The 24,424-nt window shown below is 41.3% G+C and overlaps 1 protein-coding gene across 1 annotated transcript in view; it reads right to left on the bottom strand.

Moving 5' to 3' along the window:
• The window catches only part of CCDC85A (coiled-coil domain containing 85A), a 453,722-nt gene that overhangs the window by 257,720 nt on the left and 171,578 nt on the right, over window positions 1-24,424 (bottom strand). Inside the window, exon 3 of the mRNA XM_044291572.1 lies at window positions 12,339-12,350. Within this exon, the coding sequence (XP_044147507.1) occupies window positions 12,339-12,350 (12 nt within the window). The remainder of the gene's footprint in view (window positions 1-12,338; window positions 12,351-24,424) is intronic.

Raw genomic sequence — 24,424 nt, 5'->3', positions numbered from 1 at the left:
GAAATGTAAATATGAACTATTTTTGGAGTTATTACTAAGTATTATAAAAGTAGAGAAATTGAAACTTGGAAATTTGCAAAAAAATTTCGGTAAATTTTGTATTTTTTTTATAAATAAAAATGATTTTTTTCTTTTACTCCATTTTACCAGTGTTATGAATTACAATATGTGACGAAAAAACAATCTCAAAATGGCCTGGATAAGTAAAAGCATTTTAAAGTTATCACCATATAAAGTGACACTGGTCAGAGTTGCAAAAAATAATGGCCTGGTCCTTAAGGTGAAATAAGGCTGTGTCCTTAAGGGGTTAAAGGTTCTTAACACTTTCAAGTTAGATGTCTTTGCAGTAAGTCCAATAATATATAGAATATATAATATTCTGGCACTAATATGATTGTTGTAGGAATAAAGAAAAGACCACTTTCACATGGTCAGTAGTTTCATCAGTATTTTTAAGCCAAAACTAGGAGTGGGTCCATAACACAGAATAGGTGCAAATCTTTCCATTATACTTTTGAATTGTACGTTTTATTCCTAGTGTTGGCTTATGAATACTGATGCGAACTACTGACCTACTATTGACTATGTAAAAGTGGCCCTAAGGTGACATATTAATTTTAATATATTGTAAAAATAACAGATTAACATTCATACTTCACATTAGCATATCACCATTAGCTACAGAGAGAACTAACATAATAAAGAAATATAATATTACAAGTTACATGGGATTCTAGCAGAGTTATTTTAAGGTTCCTATATTTAGCCAAATGAATCATTAGGTTACTTCTCATGCCTTTGGCCTTGTTTTCTTCCTCTCTTGGACTGAAAACACTACTGAGTGTATTGATTTCTCAGTACTCTAATGCATATTAAATTAACTTAGAGATTCAATACAATAAAGGTTCTTAACCAAAAACAAATGAAAATAGTAGAAAAGTAGAATATCACTATATTACTATTTATACCCTCCCTAGATTTTTGTACTGAATATATCTGGTTACATAAGTTAGTTAATTAAATTCATGCCAAATGAAACTCTGATCCTGTTGTAGTATCTCCTCAGGTTTGGTCATGGGATATGCTATTTCCTCTTCAGCACATTTCCACCTCAAATAACCTGAATGTTATAGTTCATTGAGAGTAGTGGCTAAACCAAGACAAATAGTCAAAGGGATTCCTTGTTTTTCACCCTTTAACCCATGTGCAGGGATCTGGACTTCACTTCAGAGAATCAACAGTTGATAATCCTCAGAGCAGTCTTAGATTGGCCACTGGGGTGTTGGGGTGTTGAGACAGTAGCAAGGATAGGAACTAAGCCTCAGTTTGAAAGGAGGTATCAGGCCTTGGAATACTCCAGAGGTACAGTAGAGGATAATCACAGGAAATACAGAGGTTAGGACTAGAGGAACACTACAGTGCTAGGCTACATACAGGAGCAAAGTTAGAGACAAGGCTGAGATCATAATCCAGTAAGCACCACAAGTATCAGTCAGACTAAGCAAAATAGACCCTCTGCCAATCAGCTAGTGATGACATATTTTGAATGAAATTCAATTCTGAACTTACACCAATCTCCCATTGCTCCCATTTCGTTGCTTCATGCTCCCTGTGGTCTCTGCTTCAGTTCCCTCTTGAAAGGCATTTAACCCCTCAGATGCTGTGGTCAAATGTGACCACGGCATCTGAGAACGCAAATACCGGAAGTGCTATGCTTAAAAAACCTTTTTAAATATATAAAATATATTATATAAAAAAAGTAAAATATATAAAACTTAAAATCACTCCCTTTTCGTAGAATAAAAATAAACAATGAAAAAAATAAACATCATGGACATACACCTGTTTTTATTAAAATATAAACATATTTATCCCATCTGGTGAACAGCGTAACAGATAAAATCATCAAAATGTCAGATTCCCCATTTTTTGTCACTTCACCCAAAAAGTCACACACCCCAAAATGGCATTTATAAAAACTACAGATCGTTCTGAAAAAAAATTATCTCTCACACGAGCTGTGTGAGAGATAATTTTTTTCAGAACGATCTGTAGTTTTTATAAATGCCATAACTCTAAAAAAGTTATGGGATTCAAAATATGGCAATCATTTTTTTTTCCAAACTATATAAATGTAGTATCGGCCATAATTGTACTGAATTGGAGAATTAAATTAATGGGTCAGATTTACCGCACAAGGAACACCGTAGAAACTAAACCCATAAAACTGGTGGAATTGTGGTGGAATATTTTTTTTCCCAATTTTACCCCATTTGGAAATTTTCTCCAGCTTCCCACTACATTGTATGCACTATATTCTGGTGCCATTAGAATGTACAACTTGTCCTACAAAAACAAGCCCAAAACATCTATGTGAATGGAAAAATAAAAAAGTTTGGGCTCTGGGAAGGCAGGGAATTAAAAACAAAAACGCTAAAAATGGAAGCCTACAATGAACTGGTGTGGGTGTGAGATATACCTCACTCCTTCCTCCCTGGTCACGTGACCACCCACAGGTGAATAATTAATGAAGTGATTAAAAATGTGACGCTGATCGTCAAATACATATAGATACATATATCAATAAACACTCACCCGTAAAAACAAATCAGACAAAGACAGCAAGGTCATTTTTATCGGTGAGTCCTAACGGACCCATGGCATTGGTTTTGATGATCCAAGCCGCTTCCTTCTGCAGTAGGAGACGCTTTCTATCCCCTCCTCTTACCGTCATATGAACCACCTCCAATCCTGCACACTTCAGGACGTGTATGTCACCTCCATTTTCCTTGTGTACATGCTTAATCAAACGAGTGGCTCCTACTCCTGTGTCAATGGACTTTTTGTGTTCCCTAAACCTGATATATAGTGGTCTAAAAGTATTGCAGACGCAGGCATATTTTTTGCACAATGTGATGACAAAGACAGTTCGCAGGTCATGAGCATACAAGCATTGGAAATAAGAGTGACCCAGCTTTCTGAAAAAGAAGTAAGGCTATTTTAGACCATTACCTCATTGAAACCCTATGTGGCTAACAACCATGTCCTGAGTATTTAAGGACATTTAACAGTTTCAAGAAGACCAGGAATTTGTAGTGGAGAGCGCTCCATTTAGAGCCTTCCTTAAAATTGATGCAACTGGTGTTGGAGCGAAACATCAAGGAATATGAGACAGTGGTTGTCAACTTGAATATGGCCAAAGTACAAATGAAGGCGAGATTGACTGATAGTCAGCAGCAGTCATTTTTAAGAGATTGGAAAAACAATTAATCCCAGTGCAATCTGATATTAAAGAAAGAAAAAAAGGACCCGTTTCTGCGAGATAAGTATGTGTCACGGCTGAGGATGGGGAAAACCCTCAGCCTTCCGATGCCAGAAGATGTTAGTCGCCACTTGGCCTGGAGCACAGGATCAGGGAGCAGGTCACCTCCTATAACGTCCCTAATCTGACCCTGACTCCTAGCTATATGAGCCGACCCTGATGGTGGGAGGGCTCATACTCCGGAACCTTTAAGTCCCTACTAGCCCTTAGGGTGGCCCTACTAGGAGCAGGGTAAGACGACCTGTTCCTCCTGAATACGGAGGAACGGCAGTCTCACTGGCCAAGCTGCAAGGAAGGGGAGACATTTACAGACACATAGATATGGCAGGTGAACAACACTGGTTCCAAACTAACCTGCCACAGCCTTGCTGACTGGAACCCATGCACAAGGTATTGCTGTCCACACAAACACTAAGGAGACAGAACACACAAAACACACAGGAAACCATGACATCTATAGCTGTAATAAACATGAAAAGGAAGGCAACATCAACCTAACATCACATATAACATTTTATGACCACAAGGGTGGCCCTCACTGGCAGATGGTATTAGAGACCAGGAGGGTGCCTCCAGCTTACTACAAGGCTGGAGTACCCCTCAGCTTCTGAATCACAGCAGAAGCTATATAGGCCCAAGTAGCCACACCCACACAGACACCCCCAGTGCACACACACTAGGAAGTAAGTTAACCCTTCCAACACCAGGGAAGGGAAGACAGCAACTTAAAGGGGAATACACACAATAAACCCTGTGCACACCAGACAAGGAAAGTGCACACATATAAACACACGTTGCCAAGTGCAACCGCATGCACAACATAGCAAGCTGCCTCACAACAGCTCAGGCTGCTATGCTGCCACCTAAATAATGTTGCCAGCGGCAACCACAGGTGAGGCAAATACTACATTCCTCACCTGTGATTGACAACCAGACCAAACCGCTGACAACCGCATGCGACCACAAGAATCACGACCATAACCATGGTCGTGACAGTATGATTATGAGAGTGGTAAGAACTTTGACTGGATGACTAAAAAGCGCCCTCAAAGAAGTAACCGCCAGGGAAAACGTCGTACCCAAGAGTATTAGACAACCGAATCAGACTCTAGTGCTTCAGAAGATGTACCTGGGACTGGACTTATAATGAAGAGAGCACAGATTTCAGATGAACAACCTTCTCAGTTTAAACCCCCTTAAGGAGGAGAATAAGAAGGGGGAGAATCAGAAGGAAGGGTGCACAGAAGCGGTTTTAAGAGAAAACAAGTAGCGTGGAAGCGCTAGCTTTCCACTTGGGGCAGGTGCTGGTATCACCAATGGGGGAAAATGTGGTCAATTTAACTAATGTGGTGTTGAATCATGATTGTTTGTTACTCTTGGTTAAGGGCCTCAAATTCAGTTTGGTACATAAATTTAATGAAGTGGCTTTTTAGGTCGCTTTGTTCAAAGGGGTAATGAAGTTGAACCTGTATAGATTTTTTATAGTGCATGGGAGAGAATGGGAGATAGCAATATAGATCCACAGCAACTTGCTAGAGTGGGAGCATTAGTATTCCACGGGGGTGAGCACCTTAAACAAGTGCACAGGGATGTGGTTCACACCCTTTTAGAATAGCAGGGATGTGAGGTCGACCGACAGCAAGATACGACTAGTGTGAACGAGCACTTTACTAAGGGACTTAAAACCTCTTACTTCACCTTTGCCTGCCGGCAGTAGTTTTGATTTGTTCCAAAGACAAGTATTAAAGGAAGTTAAAGTCTTGATTTATCCGGAATTTAAGTCTAACCTACGGTTTAAATGGCGTAGCAACCTGGTAATCAAACCGGCGAACAAGGCTGGTAGTATAGTGGTCATGTATAGGGATGCATATATTGGAGAGGCAGAAAGGCAATTACATGATACCGATTGAGAGCTTTACTTTGGCGTTACGTCGATACTGGCTTCCTGCCCCGGAGCACAGCGGAGAAACTGTACCTGTTTGGTACTGTACTCCCAAAATCCATAAGTCACTGGTGGACCCTCCGGGTCGACCAATTGTGACGGGTATCAGGTCCGTGACCGAACCGTTATCACAATTTTTGGATTGGTTGTTGCATCCATTATTGAAGGGAATACCTTCTTACCTGGAGGACACTGGTGACTTATTGGAGGTTTTGAAAGATTTTGAGTGGCAAGTTAAATATTTGCTTGTGTCTATAGATGTGGAAAGCTTATACACTAGAATTTCTCAGGAACTAGGTGTGCAGTGAATCTGGAGCGAGCAGGTGGCAGTGTCGATCACAATGATTTCGTAACGCAAGCGCTGAGATTCATTTTGACACATAATGCATTTGCCTTTGGGCAAAAATGGTACCGCCAAGTATCAGGAACAGCGATTGGGACCCCTGTCTCATGCATCTTTGCTAATCTATTCTTAGCTACTGCACGTTTGAAGAAAAGTTTGTGTTCACTATTAACAATGCTTTTGTCCAAAATATTAGGTTACTCCTTAGATACATTGACAACATGTTCATTATCTGGGCAGGTATCGAGACGCAATTTGGGGAATTTGTGGATTTCTTGAATACCTCTAATGACATGAATATGAGATTTACAAGCCAGATTCACCATAGTGAATTTAACTTTTTAGATGGCAATATAAGTGTAAAAGATGGTGAGATTTTCACCAATGTCTTTAGAAAACCTACTACACGAATTCCTTTCTGTGGTATAACAGTTTTCACCCACCCTGTGTTAAAAAGGCTGTCCCCTTTGGGCAGTTTCTGCATCTGAGGAGAATAGTCTCAGATGATAATGAATTCAAGGAGCAATGTATGGATTTGAAACTCCGTTTTCTGCAGAGGGGGTACCTGGAGGGAGTTATTGAAGCAGCCTATCAGAGAGTCATTAGACTCAAGCAAAGAGACTGTAGTAGAAAAAATCAGACAGGCTAATTAGGATAATGCATGGGTTATATTCACATTTGACTACACTCTGATGGCACCCCTGATCAAAAACGCCATCCTCAACAACTGGCAGATGCTGGTGCAGGATGAGTCCCTCAAGGCTAAGACAATGATGAATCCCATCATTATCTTTAGGAGAAGTGGTACTATAAGGAATGCCATTGTCAGAAGCAATCTACAGATCAATGACACTAACTGGTTAGGAAAATGTGTCCCCAATGTTAACTTTGCGTGTGGTAGGGGTTCCATGTGCAGATACATGTATAAGTTCAAGTACCTAACAATAGAGGGGGTGCAACATTCTATTAAAAGCTTTATATCGTGCAAAACGCAATGGTGTAAATGTCATTTTTTGCCCATGCGGAAAGTTTTATATTGGCAAAACTTTTAGACCCCTATATATCAGGTTTAGGGAACACAAAAAGTCCATTGACACAGGAGTAAGAGCCACTCGTTTAAGTATGTACACGAGGAACATGGAGGTGACAAGCATGTCCTGAAGTGTGCAGGATTGGAGGTGGTTCATATGACAGTAAAAGGAGGGTCTATAAAGTACCTCCTTCAGCAGAGGGAAGCGGCTTGGATCATCAAAACCAATGTCATGGGCCCGTTAGGACTCAATGATAAAAATGACCTTGCTATCTTTGTCTGATTTGTTTTTACTGGTATTTATTGATATATGTATGTATATGTATTTGACGATCAGCGTCACCTTTTTAATCACTTCATTAATTATTCACCTGTGGGTGGTCATGTGACTGGGGAGGAGGGAGTGAGGTATATTTCACACCCACATCGGTTCATTGTAGGCTTGACAAAGCGTAAGGTGCTCAAAACGGCTGTAGCCTGACCTTTTGTGCAATGCCTGTGTCCAACCATTTTTTATCTTCAATAAAGCTGCCAAAGTTTATTTAACGGTGAATGCTGCTACCTTTTTTTTCTAACCCACAAGTTTCTCTTTTGATTACGTGGAGCAGAGTGCCACTGATTGTCACTATTTGTCTTGTGCGTTGAAGGGTCTATTAGACGTTATACACACCCAGCAGTGCTGACTATGTTTTTCTTGATGGACCTTGAGCTCTTTATAGGTAACACCTCCACTTTTTCCTTTCCAACAGTCTAACATAATGTGGCACTTAGTCACCATAAATTAGTTTACCCGATAACATGTGACTTGGCCTTTGCCAATACAGTAGCAGAAGTCTTTTCCATCTGTATTTAAGAGGTTATAGAGAGTCTTTAAACATATATGGTATAAAATGGTTTAATACGTTTTCTGCTTTATAATGAAATATGCAGAACATTTATAAAATGTTAATTGCTATTGACAAAATTGCAGCAGAATTTCTCAGGAACTTGTTTAAATCAGACCTCTGACATTGCTATTATTTTGTTTCAAGCACATTTCAAATCTCATTAGCTTCCAGCCTGATCTGACAATTTCTTCATCTAAACATCAACACTAGAACCGCTATTAGGAGGAAAGGTAAACAGCAATTATTTACATCCTTATCGCCATTTATGTTTCTGGATAAAGTGTATATGAGTTTCACCATTTAGGCTAGGTCTACACGACGACATTTGTCGCGCGACAGTTTGTTGCACCAATGTCTCGCAACAATTTTTATAATGCAGTCTAGGGCGTTGCACTGCAGTCGCAGAAAATCCAGATAGTTGTGCCCACTCTGTCGTTGTGTAGACCTAGCCTTATTGTATTACAACATTGTATGTATGCAGTTCTCAGTATCACTCTTATGCTGAGGACACACAAATCTACCTCTCTGGTCCAGATATCACCACCTTACTATCCAGAATCCCACAATGTCTATCTTCTATATAATTCTTCTTCTTATTTCGCTTTATAAAACTTAAAATGGATAAAACATTATTAATTATCTTTCCCCCATCTTGCTCAACCCCCCCCAACAGACCTATGTATCACGATCAATGGTTGCACACTCTCCCCGGTCAACCAAGTCCGCTGCCTTGGACTGGGTCACCTTCTGTTGTATGTACATTTGCAGAGCTGGTACAGCTTTTTTAGAGAAGTAGTGATAGCTTGGGACTCTCTGCCTTGGCTAGGCACAAGCCATCAGTTCTCTTAAATGTGCAGTCAACCACATGGAAAGGGAGGGGCTCTAGTATCAGCAATTTGGCCAAGAGCACGTTCAGCTTCTGTACTATTAAATAATGCAAGCATACTGTTGTCTCTTTGCAATTGCCTCAGTGATTGATTGCTGGCAAAATGCATGACGTCGAGTAGGAGGAGGAGCATCAGGACCAGTAGATGATGGGAAGGAACACTCAGCTCCCTTCTGCAGAGCCCTAACTGCTGGAGAAGGGGTAGGGGGTGCTGGGAGATGCGTCAGGCTGTACCATTACATTAGCACCACGGTTTTCTCAGGCCTCCTTATACTAACGATCCATGTGTTGATTAGTGTCGTCGTGCCAGCATTGGCACCCTGGTCACGCTTAACCTTCTGCCCACAGATCTTATATACGACCACGGTGACATCCCCCGGTGACTTGATGAAAAATTCCCACACCGGCAAAAGAAGCATTTTACCCCCACCACTGCATGCTGACTTCCTGCCTCTGTTTCTATGAAGTCGTGCACTGCTAGTTGTTTCCGGACAGGTATGCTCCTGAGTAGCAGAGAGTCTACTCTGGGCACGTTTGGCTCCAGATATCACACTGCTACCACCCTGCTGGCTCATGGCTATGCTTTTACCCTGCTGGCTCAGCGGAAATCTGCCACCCTGCTGCTGTCTCACGGGCAAACTGCCACCCTTGCATCCTGATGATGTAGCCCCCTCTTCACCTGGCTCCCTTGTGTAATTGGGCTACATCATCATCCCCTACTGTTTGCTCGTCACTTATGTCACCCTCACCAGTCTTATGGCTGTGTCCCTGATCGCTTGCAGCACCTGCTCCCACTTGACTGTCATCGTCGCTACTAGGACACCCACAGGAGGAAGCATCGGACCTCTCCTTCCAATTATATGCTGGGCAGTAGCTGCTAACTGTCCTCAGTAATATCTTCCTTGTTGAAAAGGCTTTTTGAAGATGGGTGTAATGGTAGCATGTTTAAAAGCAGAGGGGAAGACACCAGAGTTTAGTAATAGGTTGAAGAGATGAGTTAGGGCTGGGATAAACAATGTGTTGAGGTTAGGGATGAGGTGGGATGGGATTGGGTCAAGTGCACAGGTGGTGAGATGTGATCTGGAGAGTAGAGTGGAGATTTTTTCTTCTGTAATGGTGGAGAACAGGGTTTTGGGAGAAGAGGACCGAGCAGTTGTGTAGAGGGTCTGTGGGGACTGTGTGCTGAAGCTTTCTCTGATGTTGACTATCTTTTGTTTGAAGTATTTGGCAAAGTCCTCAGCTGAGATGAGAGGAGAGGGTGGGGGCGCTGGGGGACAGAGAAGGAAGGGAGTTAAAAGTGTTAAAAAATTGTTTAGGGCTGTGGGCCAGGGAAAATATGTGGGATGAGAAGTAGGCCTGTTTTTCACCAGCGAGTGAGGAATTGAATATGAGGAGGGATTGCTTGTATGCGGTGAATTGATCTTTAGAATGGGATTTCTTCCATCGCCGCTCAGCAGCCCCGGAAGCTTGTCTGAGTTTTTGGGGCAGATTGGTGTGCCAGGGTTGTCTGTTGATTTTTGGGGTTTTGTTGTTTGTGAGGGGGGCAACAGTGTCTAGAGGTGTACTTATTGTGGTGTTATATAGGGTGGTGGTAGCATCTGGGTCTTGGAGGGAACAGATGGTAGAGAGTGGGAGAAGAGAGTCAGAAAGCAAATGAAAGTTGAGATGTTTAAAGGGAACCTGTCACCGGGATTTGGTGTATAGAGCTGAGGACATGGGTTGCTAGATCGCCGCTAGCACATCCGCAATACCCAGTCCCCATAGCTCTGTGTGCTTTTATTGTGTAAAAAAACAATTCGATACATATGCAAATTTACCTGAGATAAGTCCTGTCCCTGGGATAAGTCAGGGACAGGACTCATCTCAGGTTAAACACCTCTGCTCCCCTAGCTTAAACCCCCTTAATGACCAGACCACTTTTTACAATTCTGCACTACACTACTTTCACGGTTTATTGCTCAGTCATACAACTTACCACCCAAATTAATTGACTTTCTGAGCACCTGTCACGTTTCCTGAGGTTCTACAATGCCCAGACAGTAGAAACACCCTAAGGTGTGTCTTCTTTCCAAAATGCGGTCACTTGTGGGGTATTTATACTGCCCTGGTATTTTAGGGGACCTAAAGCGTGAGAAGAAGTCTGAAATCTAAATGTCTAAAAAATTTTACGCATTTGGATTCCGTGAGGGGTATGGTGAGTTTATGTGAGATTTTTTTTTTTCACAAGTTAGTGGGATATGAGACTTTGTAAGAAAAAACAAAAAAAACAAAAAAAAAACTATTTCTGCTAACTTGTGCCAAAAAAGAAAAAATCTTCTATGAACTCGCCATGCCCCTCAAAAGTGATCTTTTTAGCGCCGCAGCGATTTTACGGTGTATTTGCAGTGATCAGAAAAAAAAAATTCTGTCACTGCGGTGGGGCGGACTGAACGCAAGTGTGCACACAAGATCAGGCCTGATCGGGCGAACACTGCGTTTTTTGTAGAGCCTATAGAACATGTCCTATTCTTGTCCAATTGCGGACAAGAAAAGGCATTTTCTATATAGTTCTGGCAATGTGCGGATCCGTAAAATGCAGAAAGCATATTGCCGGTGTCTGTGTTTTGCAGATCCGCAGTGTCCGTGGATCCGCAGATCTGCAAAACACATACGGACGTCTGAATGGAGCCTTACAGGGCGGTGATCAATGACATGGGGGTGATCAGGGAGTCTATATAGGGTGATAAGGGGTTAATAAGGGGTTAATAAGTGACAGGGGGTGTAGTGTAGTGTGGTGCTTGGTGCTACTTACAGAGCTGCCTGTGTCCTCTGGTGGTCGATCCAAGCAAAAGGGACCACCAGAGGACCAGGTAGCAGGTATATCAGACGCTGTTAACAAAACAACGTCTGATATACCTTTCAAGGGTTAAAAAAAATCGCATCTGCAGCCTGCCAGCGAATGATCGCCGCTGGCAGGCTGTAGATCAACTCGTTTACTTCCGATCCTGTGAACGTGCGCTCCTGTGAGCGCGCGTTCACAGGAAATCTCGTGTCTCGTGAGATGGCGCGCCAATGCGTCAACGAGGAATCACCCGTCCGCCCGCAGGATGCATCCCTGCGTTAGGCGGTCGGGAGCTGGTTAATTTGCATATGCATCAAATCTTTTTTTACACCATAAAAGCACACAGAGCTATGGGGACTGGGTATTGCGGATGTGCTAGCGGCCATCTAGCAACCCATGTCCTCCGCTCTATACACAAAATCCTGGTGACAGGTTCCTTTTAAGGTTTCTTTGGGGGTGTGCTAGTGTGTGGACCGGGGAAGCAGCAGAAGAGACCAATGAAGAGAAGGTGAGTAGGTTGTGGTCGGATAGGGGGAGAGGCAAATTAGAAAGGTTAGATAGGGAGCAGAGGTGGGTAAAGATAAGATCCAGAGTGTTACCATCTCTGTGGGTGGGAGCTGAAGACTACTGTGATCGGCCGATGGAGTAAGACAGTGATAGGAGTTTAGAGGCGGCCGAGTGGCAGGTGTCAATAGGGATGTTGAAGTCAACCATGATGATAGTGGGAATGTCGGCAGAAAGAAAGTGTAGTAGTCAGGTGTTAAAGTGGTCAAGAAAGATGTTGGCTGGGCCTGGGTGGCAGTAAATGACAGCTACTTGAAGGTTGGAGGGAGAGTAGATGCGAACAGAGTGTACTTCAAATGAGGTGAGCGTAATGGAGGGTGGCAGTGGAGTTGGGGTGTAGGAGCAGGTGTCTGATAGGAGAAGACCAACTCCTCCACCATGTTTGCTGCCGGGGCGGGGGGGGTGAGTGAATTGAAATCCACTATATGAGAGTTCAACAGGGGAGGAGGTGTCAGAGGATGTCAGCCATGTTTCTGTGAGACCCAGAAAGGAAAGTTTTTGAGAGATGAAAAGTTTATGAATGTAGGACAGTTTGTTACAGACAGAGCGTGCATTCTATAATGCTCCTGCAAGAGGAACCAAAGGAGCAAGGGTCAGAGAAATGGTTATTAGGTTTAAGGGGTTGCAGAAATGTGTAGAAGGAGATTTGTAGTGGGACATGGAGGTGATAGTGGGGATTTGCTGAGGGGGCCTGGATTTGGAGAGATATCACCAGCAATAAGGAGAAGCAGAGAAAGTGTTAATAGATGAGAAAAAAGAGGGCAGGAGGTATCTGTGTGTGTTTGGGAAGGAAGTGTTTTATGTTGCCAAACAGGTTTGTGCAAGCGGTCAGATGAGAATTTAAGATGGAGGAAGAGATTAATAGTTCCTTGCTGGGTGAATGTATGTGGGGGTATTTCAGGAGGTTTTAGAAAAGTGGGAAGAGTAAGATGAAAAAGTTAAACATTGTTTGCATTAACTATTTCTGTAATTACCTGTGATCCCCTTCTGGTTCCATTCTGGTATAATTCGGTATGTGCACTTAAAGAGTTGCACTTGAAAGATGTTGAATTGAAAAGACCTAAGGACTTAGATTTATACCACTCAGTGTTCACTCAGGTGTGGCCAAGAGGGGAGGGGGCTACACATGGCCTAATCAAGGGAGGACCAGATACAGAGTGAAATAGTCAAGGTAAAAAAATACTCCATAAATCCTGCAGGAAAAGAGACATTAAAGTTCAGTGTAGACATACAAGGGATTAGAAGGAAAGATGAGAGGTGTGGACAGAATCAGACTGTGGAAAAGCTGGGTGCAGCAGCCATTTATTTATTTAATTATTATTATTTTTTATAGGTTATTTAATGTCAATTAAATGGACACCCCAATAACAGTTATATTGCACAGGTTATTCACCCAAATTTGACAATCAAGGTGTAATAGAATTGATTATCTATTACACAAGGTCAGCACCCCACTTATAGTTATTTTACATGGTTTATTCACCCCAATATGAGAATCAAGGCCTAATGGAATTGTTTATCTATGAAACAAGGTAGACACCCTTATAACAGTTATATTACCCTGTTTATTCACCCCAATATGTAAATCAAGGCCTAATTAAATTATCTATAAAACAAAGTAGATACCCCAATAACAGATATATTACACTGTTTATTTACCCCAATATGAGAATCAAGGCCTAATCGAATTGCTTATCTATGAAACAAGGTAGATACCCCAATAACAGAGGTTATTAACCCCAATTTCAAAATCATAGCCTAATATAATTTTTTATGTAATAAACAATGTGGACACCCCAATAACAGTATAAGTAGACAGGTTATTCATCCCAATTTGAGAATCAATGTGTAATAGAATGGTTATCTAGTAAACAAGGTGAACATCACAATACCAGTAAAATTAGACAGCTTATTCGCCCCAATTTGAGAATCAAGGCCTAACAGAGTTGGTTATCTTTTAACAAGGTGGTGACATCAATAACAGTAAAATTAGAAAGCTTATTCACCCCAATTTGAGAATCAAGGCAAAACATAATTGTTTATCTATTAAATAAGGTGAACATCCCAATAACAGTAAAATTAGACAGCTTATTCACCCCCAATTTGAGAATCAAGTCCTATATAGAATTGCTTATCTATTTAACAAGCTGTACACCCCCCCAATAACAGTTAAATTACAAGGCGTATGCACCCCAATTTGAAAATCAAGGCTTAATAGAATTGCTTATCTAGTAATCAAGGTGGACACCCCAATAATAGTAGAACTAGACATCTTATTCACTCCAGTTTATGAATTAAGGTGTAATAGAATTTCTTATCTAGTAAACGAGGTGGACACCCCGATAATGGTAAAAATAGATAGCTAATTCACCCCAATTCGAGAATCAAGGACTAATAGAATTATCTATTAAACAAGGAGGACACTGTTTAATTAGATAGCTCTGTGTCCTACAAAGGGATTGATGCAAACTGCGCTGTCTCCTATGGATGCTTTCAACTTCAGATTCCAGTTTCTTCCGTTTCCCTATGCTCTCTCTATGCTCTCCCTACCGTGTGTAAAAATTCTTCCTACGATCTCCCTACACTGTCCCTGCACTCTCCCTATCCAATATTCCACAATTTAAAACTTTTAACAACACTGACCCTAGCACTTGTCACATTTCTCCCTATGCTCAGCTCACAGTGAAAATGTGGAGACCATGCGGGGTCCTGATTTTAAAGGGCTGTGACATAACAGGCGCTGGCTATTTGCTGATTGGCTATCTGCATGGCATTATGGGTGATCTCGTGTTCCTGGGCTTCTTACTTTCACTTTGAAACATGTGTAGCCGCCATTTTCGGGAAAAAAACGGTTCGTTACTACGAAGTGCAAGAAAAATCGGATTAGTTATGTATCAATTTTTTCGTAAACTTTGGATCGAATTCCACTTCAGATGCTTTGATTCGCTCACCACTAGTTGTGCTTGTCGTGTGCCAGTGTGAAAAAAATCCTTATAAAATGAAATATTTGAACAGAAAATGAATGGAAAGAGCAATTTATCACCAGAGCCCTGAAAATACTAAGCTCTCTCAACAATGAAATATAGCACGAGCTACTACTTTTAAACATAATTATTAATTATTATTATAATGCTGTGCTTCCTGGTTTTATAAACACCCTACATGTGACCCTAAGGGCTGTTTCACACGAGTGGATGCTGTGCGTGGCATCCGCTGCGTGAATGACAGCCAAGACCCGATGCAGACTGCAGAGGCATGGAGCATTAACATGACTGATAATGCTCCATGCCTCTCTGTGATCTCTTTATTACGAAATCACATTGACAACTTTATCTCACTGTGATTTCATAGTAAAGAGATCACAGAGAGGCACGGAGCATTATCAATCATGTTAATGCTCTGTGCCTCTGCAGTCTGCATCGGGTCTTGGCACTCTTTCACGGAACGGATGCCACGCACGGCATCCGCTCGTGTGAAACAGCCCTAATCTTTTGCCTGGACATTCCACAAGGCTCAGGAATAAAAGAGCAACATGTGCTTTTGAGGCCCAATGTGACCTCATTTTGGAAAATACATTTCTCAAATTATTAAGGGGTGAAGTGAGCATTTTGACACCACATATATTTTGCAGAAATTAATGTGCAGCGGACCATGCAAAGATAAAATTGCAATTTTTCTAAAGATATGGTATTCCAGTGCCCAATATGTTGCGCCCAGCAGGTGTCATCTGAAACAAAGGTAGGCAGGTTCTACTGGGTACAGAAATACGGAAATATAAACATGGATGTAAGCTACTTTATGGGTACATGGCAGAACCCAAAAAGCTTTTGAAGCACAGATTTTGCTGGGATGGTTATTGGGTGCTACATCACATTAGAAGAACCCCTAAAATACCCATATAGTGGAAACCTCAACAATTGACCACAATTTGGAAATTATATTCTTTAAGATATTTATGAAGAGGTGGAGTAAGCATTTTGACACATATGTATTTTGCAGAAATAAATGACCAGGGGGCGGCACAAAATGAAAATTGCAAGTTTTTAACAGTGCATTCCAGTACCCTTATGATGTGCCTAGTTTGTGCCATCTGAGACAAAGCATGCCCCTTAAATTGTTAGGCAGGTTCTACTGAGTACGGAAATGTCATGAACGTGGACTTAAACTGCTGTTTGGGTATGCTGCACTGTTCAGAAGTGAAAGACCACCTTTTGAGTTTTGTAGCACAGATTTTGATGATTGGTTGTTGCTTTCACACAGTCTCTGGGGTACTAGCACGGCTATTTTCTGAGAAACATACATGTTATTTTTCTCTAAAATTTAAATGGAGCTATGTGAGTGTTTATTTTTTTGTGAAAAAAAATTGCCATTATCTCTGGTACTATTTTGGGCTACATATGACTTTCTGATCGCTTTTTATTTCATTTTTTGGGAAGCAGGAGGAGAAAAGGCAGCAATTCTGCCATTGCCATTGCTTTTTGTGTATACCGTGGCTATACTTTATTGCGCTGGCCAGTACAATTACAGAGATATCATTTTCCTATAGTTTTTTTTTGTTTTGCTACTTTTATGAAAGCATTTTTGAAACAAAATATTTTAGCGTCTTTTCTGACAGCCATGTGTATATATATTTTAATGATTCTCTTTGTGGGGGCTCATTTTTTGCAGGATAAGCTGATGTTTTCAAAGGTACCCTTTTAGGTTAAATCCAATTTTTTCATGTTTTTTGGGATGCAAAAACTTTGGCTTTTCAGGCATAGTTTATTTTATGGCATTCACCTGACCGGGGGGGTGGGGGGGGGGGGTAATTTGCTCCTGACGAGGAAACTTCTAATATATCTACGTGATAAATGGCTTTATTAGGGGAGGGAGGCTTTTTTTAATAGAACTTTTTTTTGTAAAACACCTTTTTTATATATATTTTTTATTTTACACTTTGTAAGGTCATGTGAAACCCTTGTGGGACATTTATAATTCCATTTTTTTATATTTTTATTATTATTGTTTAGCTGATTTTTGCTGTAACTTAGGCTGACATAGTAGTCCCACTTACATGGAGAATACAGGCCCCAGAAAGGTTGCACATTGCTATAAAAAGCTGTACAACCTCACTGCAGAGCTGATCTTGCCCCTGGCAGTCACATGATGGCTGGGGCTGGAACAGGAACCAACATAGGGCTTACTGATCTTATACACAATGCTAGTTCTGGGTTGTGTATAGAGCAATAGGGAAGGCAGGGACAATGACAAATAATTCCTGGCTATGGGCTTTCTGAAGTGGGGTGCCTAAGGTGTTTGGCACCTGGGGCGGGTTCTTTCTCTGGCACCCATCCCCATAATACTTAAAAAATGTGCCCCCACACAGTAGTGTTGCCCTCATTGTACAATCTTCACAGTTGTTATGTCCAGATATGTGCCCCCTAATAATATTCACATTGTGCCCGCTTACGGAAGTTATGCCCACACTGTGCCCCCTCACAGTACTTATGCCCTCATTGTACAACCTTTACAGTAGTTATGCTCTCATTGTGCCCCCCCTCACAGTAGTTATGCACTCTCTGTGCCCCTTTTACAGTAGTAATGCCCTCTTTGTTCCTCCTTCATAGTATCCCCTCTCTGTGCCCCTTCAGTATACTTATGCCCTCACTGTGCCCCCATAAGAGTTATGCCACTTTTTTAGTAGTAATGCCCTCTGTGCCTCCTTCAAAGTAGTAATGTCCTATGTGTGCCCTTCACAGTAGTAATGCCCTCTGTGTCCCCATCATGGTAGTAATGCCCTCTGTACCCCCTTCACAGGAGTTATACCCATTGCGTCCCTTCATAGTAGTAATGCCCATTGTGCCCCCTTCATATTAATATTACCCATTGTTCCCCCTTCATAGTAGTAATGCTCATTGTGCACCTTCATAGTAGTAATGCCAATTGTGCTTCCTTAATAGTAGTAATGCCCACTGTGCCCCCATGACAGTAGTAAAACCGTCTGTCCCCCCTCTGTGTTAATAAAACAAATAAACTGTGACTACTCCCCTTGTCCCATTCCTGATGCCCCTTCCAGCTATTTCCTGCAGACACAAGTCACCAGTCTGAAGAAAAGAAGGAACACTGGGAGCTCAGCAGTCAGTGAGTGGCAGGACCGTAGCTCCCCAGCGCTCCAGCAATGAGCACTTCCATCTGTATTGATGGAAGTGCTCATTGCTTCTGGAACCCTGATGAGAGCGGGTACCTGGGGCGGACCGCACCCACCGCTCCCCACCTTGGTATGCCATTGGCTTTCTGCTCAGCAGCTGCATGATTAGCGGGCATCTGTGATCTCTAATCAACTGTTTTAAAACGTCCATTCAGTTGTGATGTCCCAACCGTCGGTACGTTTATTGTCTATGGACAGCCAGAAACTGGTTAATTTTGTTTTTAAATCTGCCTTTCAGGCTGGTTTTACAAGGAAAGCTCTCTAATGGTTTGCTATAAAAACAGATGGGAAGGGATTCAACTTGACTATTCAACAATTAATTATTTTTAAAGCCTGCAAATCCTTATAAAATGAAATATTTGAACAGAAAATGAATGGAAATAGCAATTTATCACCAGAGCACTGAAAATACCAAGCCCTCTCAACAATGAAATATAGCATGAGCTACTACTTTTAAACATAATTAATTGCGAGTCTTACTGCATTATACCTCCAGCTGAGGTCCATTTTAGTCCTTCTAGTCATACAAATGTAGACTAATGCCCTGCTTAGGCAGATTGAACATTTTCATTATGCTAATCGTACCAGAAACTATGAGAATAATATTTAATTCATGATTGATGATAATATTCACAAATCAAATTTAATTTCACAATTTAAAAAAATGAAACTTTACCATAATAAGTAAAAATCAATAAAGTGTATTACAATTTATACTAGTAATATTTCATACCAGATTAGGAAACCTAGCATCTACTCAGAGGACAACGTTTTTTGTAGTACAAACTGTGATCTACCGAAGGGAGAACATGAAGAAGAAGAGTAATAATTTTGGGAAAAGAAAAGTGTATGTAAAAGAAAAGCGTTGTAAAAGTTGAAATCTTTATTATGATTTACTGTTATAAATGTATGATTGTCAGTCCTGCCAGACCCCTAACCCTGGGTTCACACCTGAGCGTTCTGAAAGGAGCGCTCTGTATGCGCGATTGTACCGGCGTTTACAATGGTGTTGAACAGGCACCATTGACTATAATAGAGTCCTTTCAGTTTTCAGTTTGGGGTGCCACTTTTTTTTTTTACCCAAAAAGTTATTTTAGTATTTTTTTAATGGAAACTGCTACTGAGGCCCTGAATGGAGTCTCCGATGCAGATGTGAACACAACCTAACAATAAACCATTATTTACCTTATCAAAGTGAATGATAGATGATGAAAAACACAAATTCGAGTCTATACTATTTTTTTTTTTTTTAAGTATATTTGTTAAAGGGAACCATGAAAATGCTAAATCATCTGCAGGCAGCATGTCATAGAGCAGGAGGAGCAGAGCAGATTGATATATAGTTTTGTAGGAAATTTTTCAGTAACACTAAATTTCTGCTCATTCTGTGGTTTGAAGTCAAGGAGGAGATCCTATCAGTGATTGACAGCTATATATGTATACACAGTCATAGAGGGAAGGCTGTCAATCACTGATAGGACCGCCTCCTGGACTTCAAAGCCCAGAATGAGGAGACATATAAATGAATAAATTGCAAGTTATACTGAATCTTTTATCATAAAACTACTGTACATATGAATCACACAGTTCCTCCTGCTCTATAACACGCTGCCTTCAGCTCAGACACCATTTTCATTGTGACAGGTTCCCTTTAAACCTTTTTGCACATTAAATCTGAAATATGAATATAAATGTACAATAGCCATATTAGTCACAATAATACAACATAAACATTACATCATCCAACAAATAAAATAGCTTTTTGTTAGTCTGCAGATTATTTCACTTCATAGAGCTGCATTTAGTCTTTCAGAGCTGTTCTTCTGTGACTAGGGACAGTGAATAAGTAGAGGACAGTATTCCAGCCAGAAGCATTTACAGTAAATCAGTGGGGGAATAACTGCTGACCCCTCACCAATCACCAGATTCCCCAGCCACAAGGCCATGGTTAGGAGGAGCTTGAATGAAGCAGATGGTCCAGCATGCACCAAGACCCTCCATTGAAAGTCTTCGGCACTGGTGGAAAGAGCCAAGCGCATCAACAGTCTATGACTTCGATGGAAACAGCCAAGCACATTGCTCAGCAGTTCCCATTAGGGTCCATTCACACACCCGCAAATGGGTCCTCATTCATTTCGCAATATCGGGAACAGGTGCCGGACCAATTCATTCTCTATGGGGCCGGAAGAGATGCGGAGCGCACATTATAGAGCATAAGACCACATACTTGACAGCTGTTCCATTCAAACGCCTCCTAGCTGCAGACCTGTGGCTGAGGAAATGGGGGATAGGGAGACACTTTTCTGGTTATCAGTTACAGTCTCAGAAGTTATATCCCCAACTGTCATTTGTCACTTAGTACAGGGGTCAGCAACCTCTTCCATGCCAGCTGTTGTGAAACTACAACTCCCATCATGCTCCTTTCCCTTCTATGGGAGTTCTGAGAACAGCCAAGCAAGTGTGCATGCTGGGAGTCATAGTTTCACCACACCTGGAGTGCCTAAGTTTGCTGATCCCTGACCTAATAGATACTGTAGTTCATGACGAGAGATGAATTTCCTAAAATTGGTCCGATTGGTCTGAATCTGCCAAGAAATTTGATTCAGGTTCGAAACGCTTCTACCTGATTCTGAAGTATTTTAAATGCCAGGAAAAAGCTCTCTATTTTTTTATTTTTTTATTTGGGTCCAATTTTTATTCGATTCTAATCGTTTTGCTCATCATCTCTAGTTATAAATGCTTCTAGATGGAATACCATTTAAAGATGCATCCACACTGGAGCCTATGGAGAAACTAGAGGCTGTGATCCAGTGGCAGAAAATAAATGTAATAATTATTATCGTATTTAGCATTATTTAACTTATTAACTAAAAAATAGCTTTCAAAAAAATTGTCTGTCAATCTGCCAGGTTCTGAAGTAGTTAAATACATTTTAATGCTTTTGAAAGCAGAAAGTAATTTCATTTTTATTCAAATTGTGGATTTACTGTCTTTGACAGATACTATTAGTATAAAACATGTCAGATAAAACTGTCTCTCTAGGTTATGTCTCTCTAGGTTATGCATCATATGCCTCCATAGATGCCTTTAGGGATGCACTGATATAAAATCTAGGACAACATAGGTTGCCTACTGGTGTGACTGTGAAATGGTACTGAAAGAATTAGTGTCACCAAGGAGACAGAATCCTTAGAACAAGGGAAAAAAACAGAAGTGCACTGCTTTAGCCACAAGGAGTATAGTCGTCTGATATAAATTATTCACATAAGAAATAAAAGGAACACGATGGCTGCAAACAAAGGAAGACAAAAGAGAAGATTGTCTAATAAGGATTGTTTTGATAGTTTTGAAATAAAAAATAATTAATATTTCCTTTTGGTGTTACAATCTAAGGCTTCATTCACACGTCTGCGATTCTGTTCTGCATTTAGCAAAACGGAATTGCGGACCCATTCATTTCTATGGGGCCGTAAGATATGCTGCCCGGATCCGGAAATGTGGACCCGCACTTCCGGGTCCACAATTCCGATCCTGAAAAAAATAGAACATGTCCCGTTCTTTTCCGCAATTGCGGAAAAAATTAGGCATTTTCTATTAAGTGCCGGCGATGTGCGGTCCGAAAAATGCGGAACACACATTGCCAGCGTCCGTGTTTTGCGATCCCGTGGATGGAGCCTTAAGCGAAGCTCCAGATGTCAACTTTGATTGGCAATATATACAAAATCTCTAAAGAATAGTTATTTTACTCTCTTGAAGGAGTTGTCTGCACCACTGCAGCCAGTGATTGCCTGAGCTGGCATTTCCTGCTACACTACGTGCAGAATTATTAGGCAAATGAGTATTTTGACCACATCATCCTCTTTATGCATGTTGTCTTACTCCAAGCTGTATAGGCTCGAAAGCCTACTACCAATTAAGCATATTAGGTGATGTGCATCTCTGTAATGAGAAGGGGTGTGGACTAATGACATCAACACCCTATATCAGGTGTGCATAATTATTAGGCAACTTCCTTTCCTTTGGCAAAATGGGTCAAAAGAAGGACTTGACAGGCTCAGAAAAGTCAAAAATAGTGAGATATCTTTCAGAGGGATGCAGCACTCTTAAAATTGCAAAGCTTCTGAAGCGTGATCATCGAACAATCAAGCGTTTCATTCAAAATAGTCAACAGGGTCGCAAGAAGCGTGTGGAAAAACCAAGGCGCAAAATAACTGCCCATGAACTGAGAAAAGTCAAGCGTGCAGCTGCCAAGATGCCACTTGCCACCAGTTTGGCCATAGCAACATCACTGGAGTGCCCAAAAGCACAAGGTGTGCAATACTCAGAGACATGGCCAAGGTAAGAAAGGCTGAAAGACGACCACCACTGAACAAGACACACAAGCTGAAACGTCAAGACTAGGCCAAGAAATATCTCAAGACTGATTTTTCTAAGGTTTTATGGACTGATGAAATGAGAGTGAGTCTTGATGGGCCAGATGGCTGGATTGGTAAAGGGCAGAGAGCTCCAGTCCGACTCAGACTCCAGCAAGGTGGAGGTGGAGTACTGGTTTGGGCTGGTATCATCAAAGATGAGCTTGTGGGGCCTTTTTGGGTTGAGGATGGAGTCAAGCTCAACTCCTAGTCCTACTGCCAGTTTCTGGAAGACACCTTCTTCAAGCAGTGGTACAGGAAGAAGTCTGCAAGGTAAGAAAAACATTTCATGCAGGACAATGCTCCATCACATGCGTCCAAGTACTCCACAACGTGGCTGGCAAGAGGGTATAAAAGAAGAAAATCTAATGACATGGCCTCCTTGTTCACCTGATCTGAACCCCATTGAGAACCTGTGGTCCATCATCAAATGTGAGATTTACAAGGAGGGAAAACAGTACACCTCTCTGAACAGTGTCTGGGAGGCTGTGGTTGCTGCTGCACGCAATGTTGATGGTGAACAGATCAAAACACTGACAGAATCCATGGATGGCAGGCTTTTGAGTGTCCTTGCAAAGAAAGGTGGCTATATTGGTCACTGATTTGTTTTTGTTTTGTTTTTGAATGTCAGAAATGTATATTTGTGAATGTTGAGATGTTATATTGGTTTCACTGGTAAAAATAAATAATTGAAATGGGTATATATTTGTTTTTTGTTAAGTTGCCTAATAATTATGTACAGTAATAGTCACCTGCACACACAGATATCCCCCTAAAATAGCTAAAACTAAAAACAAACTAAAAACTACTTCCAAAAATATTCAGCTTTGATATTAATTAGTTTTTTGGGTTCATTGAGAACATGGTTGTTGTTCAATAATAAAATTAATCCTCAAAAATACAACTTGCCTAATAATTCTGCACTCCCTGTATGTCCTGTGTGTTAAGATGGGACCAAGAAATGGAGATAAGAAGAATACTCGCAAGCATTGGAACAGCAGCCAGTGGTGGGGAATCGGTGAGGTAAGCAATGCTTCCTTTATTTTTTTAACCCATTGCACCCCTTTTCTAAAAAAAAAAAAAATTCTCCCCATTACAGACCTTTGTTAAAAACTTTCTTGGAAATGTTTAAAGGGGTTATCCCATAATTAATGTAAAAAAATGAAAATCAGACATCATATAGAACATTAAAATACATTACTAACAAAGCTAGAACCAGCCCTGTACCTCACATGGATCCACAGATCTCCTAATTCATTGCTCTGCTAGATTTATATCAAGCTGACAGCTCAAGGGGAGTGTCTCTTCTGCTGCAGCTCAGGGGGCGTGTCTCTGCTCTCCCTATCACAGCTCAGGATAGGATAGAACCAGAACCTCCTATCCTACAAGCATCCTTTGGAGGATTGGGCACCCAATGCCAAAGAAATTCTTTCTGCGGCTGCATTCCTGGATTTAACCCCTTAAGGACTCAGCCCTAGTTCTCCTTAAAGGGGTTGTCCGAGATATGAAAAAAATAATATAGCACTGAAAATCTGATATATAACTGAGCTAAGCAAGTTTTATGCAAAAAAAATATATATTTCCTCATTTCCCTGGTTCTTTTCTTGCCCTATGTTTACATACAATAAAAACAATCTCTGTCCCTCCCCCTGCTCTGCTAAGGGAGTGAATACAAGAGCTGCCCTGAGTAACATGTCTGCCTGCTGGGAGACTCTGCAGCATGTTGTATGTGTAGGACTACAAGTCCCATTATAATGACACTGCTAATACACTCAGGATCTTCCCCCTACCTTCTTGTGTAATGCTCTCTCTAGTCATTCATCTCCAGTGCCCAGAATTGTCCCTGCCTGCAGAGCTGTGCAGCTGAAGGGGTTAAGTATCCTAGCAAAGAGTAGACGGCAGTGAAGGGGGGGCATAGCCAGCACAGTGACCTCTCGTTTACAGGCTTGTAAATGACCTTTATCAGAGCAGAGAGAGAAGCTGACATCACAAGTCATGTGACCCTCAGTGAAATCTGAGAAACCAGCCAC

This window comes from Bufo gargarizans, chromosome 4 (assembly GCF_014858855.1).
Source record: "Bufo gargarizans isolate SCDJY-AF-19 chromosome 4, ASM1485885v1, whole genome shotgun sequence".
NCBI lineage: Eukaryota > Metazoa > Chordata > Amphibia > Anura > Bufonidae > Bufo > Bufo gargarizans.
The sequence above is the reverse complement of the archived record's forward strand: the minus strand, read 5'-3'. Positions and strand labels throughout refer to the sequence as shown.